Source organism: Corvus moneduloides, chromosome 3, assembly GCF_009650955.1.
Source record: "Corvus moneduloides isolate bCorMon1 chromosome 3, bCorMon1.pri, whole genome shotgun sequence".
Lineage (NCBI taxonomy): Eukaryota > Metazoa > Chordata > Aves > Passeriformes > Corvidae > Corvus > Corvus moneduloides.
In genome coordinates, this window is record NC_045478.1 from 39,540,261 (window position 1) to 39,547,547 (window position 7,287).

General features: G+C 45.4%; 1 protein-coding gene across 1 annotated transcript; it reads left to right on the plus strand.

Annotated features, from left to right (window-relative positions):
• Nucleotides 1-2,865: 2,865 nt before the first annotated feature.
• Nucleotides 2,866-6,863, plus strand: GJA10 (gap junction protein alpha 10; the record flags this gene model as incomplete). The annotated part of the gene is made up of 3 exons (XM_032105079.1): nt 2,866-3,206; nt 5,987-6,522; nt 6,622-6,863. Coding segments are annotated over exons 1-3 (1,020 nt in total), but the record flags the coding sequence as incomplete, so codon positions are not given.
• Between the last annotated feature and the right edge of the window lie 424 nt (nt 6,864-7,287).

The following is a 7,287-nucleotide window of genomic DNA, read 5'->3' on the forward strand; positions in this document are numbered from 1 at the left end:
TCCCTGACACAACTTCAGGCCATTACCTTGGGTCCTGTCACTGGGCACTGCAGAGATCAGTGTGTGCCCCTCCTCTTCTCTTCATGAAGTTGTAGACTGCAGTGAGGCCTCCCCTCAGTCTCCTCCAGGCTGAACAGACCAGGTGACCTCAGCTTCCCCTCAAGGCCGTTCACCATCTTCGTTGCCCTCCTTTGGACACTTTAATAGCTTTATGTATTTCTTAGACTGTGGTGCCCAAAACTGCAAACAGGACTCAAGGTGGGACAATGGCCTCCCTTGCCTTGCTGGTGATGCTGTGCTTGATGCCCCCCCAGGACAGGGCTGGCCCTCCTGGCTGCCAGGGCACTGCTGACTCATGGGCAACTTTCTCTTGACCAGGAGTGCCAAGTCACTTTCCATGGCACTGCTTTCCAGCATCTCATTCCCTGCTCTGTCTGTACATCCAGGGTTGCCCCCATCCCAGGGGCAGAAAGAATCCTGCTGTCACACACAAGACAGAGTAAATGCCCCATACTGGGTTTGGATACTGGGATTTATTGAATAAGCACCAGGACTAGACCTTTCACCCTCCTTGGTTGTGATCAGCTCCTGCCCCAGCACTATGTTCCTTGTGATGCCTTGAGAGGCCACCTAAAAACAGACGCTAGACAGGAGTAAGGGAATAAAGGTAGGTATTTATTTGAAAGGCCTTCAAAGGAACCCCCTGGGGAGCCAGAGGCTGCTGCCAAGATGGACCCCAAGATGGACAACAGGTCACGAGTTCTTCACACTTTTATAGGTTTGGTTCATTTGCATATCAGGGTTAATTCTCCAATTAAAGCTTCAGTTAATGATGTAATTTTCCCAAGCTTGCCCCCACTTTAGAGAGGCTTCTGGTTTATACTTTTTCGGCCTAGGATGGTCTGAGTGTCCTTGGAGAGCAGGCCCAGAGAGGCTTTGTTATGTCTACCTAGCAGGGGAGAGCAGAAGTTAACAGGTTACAAGAAACTTCAGAGTTACACACCAGGCAGTACAGGATTTGAAAAACATGAACGTTAAAACCTGAGGCTTCACGTTAAAACTCTTCTTCCTAGCAGGGAGGTCACTCCAGGTCCAGGTAGGTCAGGCATGAAGATGTGCTGGTTCCCACTGTGCTGCTTCTCACAGTTGCCTATTCCAGTCACCACTGGAATTTCAGTCTCTGATTTGCAGGATATCTTCCCTCCCAACACATCCACGCACAGCCTGCTGCCATTCACATGTAAGCTGATTCTGTCTACAGCAGATGCTTATAGGAAGGGAGTGTCCTGAGGCACCACAGATTCTTGCTTCTCTCCAAATGCAAACACCACCATCCCTGTGCCCCCACCCCTGCTTCCCTTTCATGCACAATTAATTATGTGGTCCATTAATAATAAGCTTGTATGAGCAGTCTTTTAGCAACATTAATTATTCTGCTGCTAAAGCAGAAATGCAACAAATTGTCCCTGAACAGCCTACTGTCACCCTCCCTGTCCCCTGAGAAAACCAAAACCGTAAACCAGGTTGCTCTGAGGTTCTGGACCAAGGGGCAGATGGAATTGGACAGAAATGTGCTGGGCCCAGAATGAGCTGCTTCTGCAGTGAACAACAGAGCTCATTCTCTGACAGGATGGACACGGCATAGGTACTGCAGCTCTTGCTCTTTTCTCAAGTTTTCACAGCCAGCAGATGTGAAGAGGGTGCTCCTGGGAAACACCTGGGCACTGCAGAAGCTGCTGGAGATGTCAGGTCAACAACATCTGATGAGGCAGCACAGAGGACCCAGGCCTGCGTCCAAGGTCTGAGACAGCTGAAGCAGCAAGGAAAAGCCTTAGGGACTTGGTGACAAAATTTGGAAAGAAGAGACATGAAAATAAGATGGCAATGACAGGCACGAGAGTATAAGGATGAGAAAGGCCTGTGGCAGTCTGGGTGGTTCAGATGAATATTAATGCATCTCTTAGGAGTGAAAACTGTAACCCTACTTCCCCTGAAGTGTTTGTAATGTTTGCATAAACCATACATCTGCTGTGTTTGGCTGAGGCTAGAGGAAAGGTGCTGTAGCCACCTCACATGCTGCAGGGCAGGGCTCTGAAGGTATATTCAAACAGGACTTTCAGGGAGACATGTACAGCTTGTGCAAGAGAGAAGGATGCAATGGTACATAAATCAGAGATAATTCCAAAGAAGGGGTAGGGCTACTGTCCTTTGAGAACTGGCCACTCCTCTTCTTATTAGTGGGAGTATCTTTAGGGAGAAGAGTCCAAAACAGAAATAATTTCTGTGCCTTATAAAATGGAAGAAAAGGTCCAGAAGTTCCACAACAAGAGAGGAAAAAAAAAGAGTATTTGGAATTTCCATAAAATTTAGGCCTGGGCCTGGGCAGGACTAGGCAGTGGAAGGTCTTAGTATCAGCAACTCAGCTCTGGTAGCTCCGATTTCTCACAAAATCCCATTTTGACAGCTCACTTTCCTTTTTTAAACCTTGTCTCTCACAGATACCAGTCCTGAATGGTCTTGGGGGTGGCTCTTCAAGGGCTACTGTGCTGAAAGCCTGTGTTTCTAACTCAAGACTCGAGTCTCAGTTCCTGTGGCCTCCATTTTCAAAGGCTCAGTCTAACGCATCCTAAATTAACTCACCAGGCAACAGAGTATGAAATCGGACATGACCGATCGATCCTCGAGCATTGATTCAAAGCGAAACTAATGGAATGTAAAGAAAATGTAAGACTCTATTGTACTGTAAAGTACAAAAACGGCTACCTATTTAGCCATTTTATAAAATAAAATTTCATTTGGGAGGTGGGTGGAGGTGTCAAGTTTGAAGAACTGACTAAAACAAGGCATAGGGACATTACAAACTGCTGCCATACAGATTGAGCCTTGGGGGAATGGCTTTGGTAGACACCGCTGACTAAAATAATTGCACGATAATTTTGGCTAGAGGCACCATCCTATCATCTGATGATTTTTAAACCGTGTATGAATAGTTTAGACAGAGCGATCTGGGCATCCAGCTACATAGAACTGAGAAGCCCGTTCAGTGGACCACGTCTATGCTTTGGCTCTTGGGGAAAAGAAAAAAAAGAAAAAAAAAAGAGATGTCCTAGGATTCTCAAAGAGAGGTCTCTGAGAAATAACAACAAGCAGTTCTGCATGCTCCTTCTGCAATGCTCTAAGAGACTAACCAAAGGCTTTCTCCTAAGGTAAGTAGCAGAAAAGTAATTCTTCCTAGGGGCAGTATGGAGCAGGCAGGTGCCTGTCAGACTTGAAGCAATGCAAAATAAATCCATGAGTATTTGCATCTTAACATTTAACTTCTTCTGACAAGAAATTTAAAGTTTAATGCTGCTTTTTCATACCTCAACTGATGCAAATCTGGCATGAATGTAATACAGAAGTCATTTGAATAGTGGCAAATGACCAGATTAATTTTAAAGAAATAATGAAATCAAAAATTAAAGGAACTTCCTCCAGGAGAAATGGTGGATTCCCATCTGTTTCTAAGTGATTACATGCATGAATTTTTATTGTTTGAAATAACCATATAAAAATACTTGAGCCGACACAAAGGTAGTCAGATGGTATAATGAGAAACATCTCAGGCATGTACTTTACTAAAAATGGTATATTTCTAGTCTACAACACTAGTAATATAGAATAGGCTGCACTACTAGAATTTCTAGTCTACTAGTAAACTGGAAATAATGATATCATTGATTTTTGAGATTACTCTCTTACAGTAAACTGAAATTACTCTGTTACACAGAACTCAATTAAGGCCAGGGAAGGGAAAAAAATGGAAGAATTAGAAGCACATTGCTATGACAAGGTTGTGAAATAGTTTGGGCTGATTTCTTAGAGACTCTGGCTTTTATGGCTCTAACTTCTTTATTTTATACAACATTCACTGTGTCAATATTTATGCTGCAGTTCTACCAGTGCAGAGCTGAGGGCAAGTGTCCTGGTATCACAGGGTCACTTAGAGGGTGAGTTATACCATTCCTACAATTACATTACTCTCCTCTGTTGGCTTTTATAATGCAAAGGTGAGGATAGAGTTATTTAAACAATGATAGAAACAACTTAAGAAACAAAACTCTATAGAGCTGGAATGATCTGTTTATATACCTCTCTTGCCCCAAATAGTTACATACACTTTCTGTTCCAGAACAATGGCAGTTCCTACTGCTAGATGAATGCATTTTATCTTTGGGATTAAAGCATATCTCCTTTTCCCTTTTATTCCTGAATTTACATTGTAGCATCACACTTGGGGTTTTATTGTTTGGTTGGGTTTTTTTGCTGAGTCTATCAATTTCAGTGAGGGATCAGCCATTTGCAAGGCAATGAGTATATCTAAAGCTCCTTTGTTTAACTGTTGCATTGGACTACAATAATTATTGCTGACTTTTTGTTTTCCTCATGTCTCATTGCATTGATATGTGTGGGAGGGAAGGAGTGGGGAAACAAGATATTCTGGGTGCATCACAGCACCTAAGAAATTGCTTCACTCGATATGTTTCCTTAGCCAGTTCCATGTGTGAAAATTCAAATTTGCAGACTGAAAACAGTCCCAGAAACAAAATAATGAAATCTGTAGGATGCCTGTGCTGAGAATGACTTCACTGCTGGTTACAACTGAAAATCTTTACTTGCAGTGTGGAAAAATGCAGCCTTGAAGCAGAATTGAACTACATGGGATCATGTCATGAACCAAGCCATATTAATAATGGTGATATCACCCAGCTACGCTATCATTTAAATACATACAAGATTTTGGGCACATCAACCAGCCACTTTCAAACAAAAAAAGCTTAGAAATTGCACTTTACTAAAGGTTGTAGTTTAGTGGAATTTGGGACTTAAAGTATTGTAGCACAAAAAAAATTCAAGTGTGAACCCTAAAGTAGATATGATCCCAGTTGCTTTCAATAATTCATTACTGTATTAGTAGAACACATTCCAGGGACTCAGCACCAAACATGCAGTTCATGCATAAATAAGCAGTCAAATATCTTACATTTCAATTCCCCACATTACCCGAAGCTCCAAAATAGTTTCAAAAGAAGCAGCTTGTAAATCAAGCATCTGGTAGCAGAACATAGACCAATCTGCTTGTGAATCAAGCATTTTGTTAATCATTTTTGTTAAAAGGATTTTCATACACTCACTGTTAAAAACCTCCACATTGCTCCATGATGTAATCCCTGATTTCATTATCTCATATGTTAAAATTTATAATTAAGATGAAGTCTTGGTGGTCCAGTAAAACTTGATGCATAAAAATAAAGGTAATAACCCTAGGAGCACTCAGTTTATTGATATTGTCCTAGAACTGAGACTGCAAATGTAAAGTTATGTGTAAATCAGCTACATATTTGTAGTTTTAGGAAGCCAAGAGAGAAACTTGTGAATTGTTACCCGGGTAGGTGGGAAAATATTGGATGGATGACACTAATATTGCTACTACCTTGGGGTAAAAATGAAACTTTTTTTTAGTCAGTTATAGGACACTTCTCAAAGCTTTATCCAACAAATTAAAGCCAAGAACATTATCTATTATGGCAAAACTATGGCAAATTCATAGTCAATGTGGAATGGAGTGGGTGTAGAATTAACCTGTAGTTGGCAAAGGATTTGCAAAGTGGGAAAAAAGCCTTCATTTCTAGTGGGAAGAAAATAATATAAAATTATGGGCAGTTATGAAGTACTGTGTATTACAGCTGAAATTAATCTCTCTTAATCTTAAAATAATCTCACATTTGCATCTTTGACCAGTAATCATGAAGTTTGCATTCATTTAAAGACCCAGTAAGTAGAAAATAATGATGAACTTCTAAGAGCTCTCCAGCTACCAGAATGTATCTGAAAGACATTTATTAAAATTAAAAAAAAAACAAACGCAAACAAACGAAACTTAAAATGTCCATTAAAAAAAAAAAAAAAATCATTGCATGAAAATAATTTTTTTGTTTGTTTCCAGAAATGAACTTCTGACCATGGGGGACTGGAACTTGTTGGGCAGCATCCTTGAAGAAGTGCACATCCACTCCACCATAGTTGGCAAAATCTGGCTCACGATCCTGTTCATATTCCGGATGCTGGTGCTGGGAGTGGCTGCTGAAGATGTCTGGGATGATGAGCAGTCCGAGTTCATCTGCAACACAGAGCAACCTGGCTGCAACAATATCTGTTATGACAAAGCCTTCCCCATCTCTTTGATCAGATACTGGGTACTGCAGATCATATTTGTCTCCTCCCCATCCCTAGTGTACATGGGCCACGCGCTCTACAGGTTAAGGGCGCTCGAGAAAGAGCGACAGAACAGAAAAGCGGACCTGCGGGCTCAGCTCGAGGACCTGGAGCCCGTGCTCGAGGAACACAGGAGAGTTGAGAGAGAACTGCGTAAGCTGGAGGAACAGAAGAAAGTGAATAAGGCACCCCTGAGAGGGTCTCTGCTGCGCACCTACGTCCTACATATCCTGACCCGGTCGGTGGTCGAAGTGGGCTTTATGATAGGTCAGTATCTTTTGTACGGGCTTCACATGTCTCCCCTTTACAAATGCACTCGGCCCCCTTGCCCTAACACGGTGGATTGTTTTGTGTCCCGACCCACAGAGAAGACCATCTTTATGGTTTTCATGAACAGCATAGCCGCCGTCTCCCTCTTCCTCAACATCCTCGAAATCGCCCACCTGGGCATCAAGAAGATCCAGAAGAGCCTCTGCGGGCAGCCGCAGTGGCCGGCGGGCCCCTCCGAGGAGGACCCCGGCCTGTACATCTCCAAGAAGAGCTCGGTGGTGCCTCCGCCGCCCTGCCTGGCCAGCAACGCGTCCCCGCCGCGCCCCGCGCCCGCGCCGCTCCCGCCGCCCGCTCCCGCCGCCCCCGCGCCGCCGCCGGCCCGGCAGCACCGCGGGCAGCTCCAGGGGACGCCGCCGCCGCCGCGCCGCCGGCACCACGGACAGCAGCAGCCGCCCTCCTCCAGCAGCGAGGAGGCGCCGCGGGCCGCCCCTGCGGGCGGCGGGGCGGGGGCGGCGGGGGCGGCCGCGGCCACCGCCCACCGGGCGCCCCGCAGGCACAGCCGGGTGAGCGCCTGCCGGGATCTGGATGAGGAGCGCGGCGACTCCCCGGACAGCGGGCACTGCCCGGGCACCCGCAAGTCCAGCTTCCTCTCCCGCGTCTTCACCGGGAGCCGGGCGGGCAGCGACAGCGAGAGCACCGCCTCCCGCGGCGGCTCCGGCTCCGGCTCCGGCTCGGGGGGGAAGCGCCGCGAGGAGGGCGCGC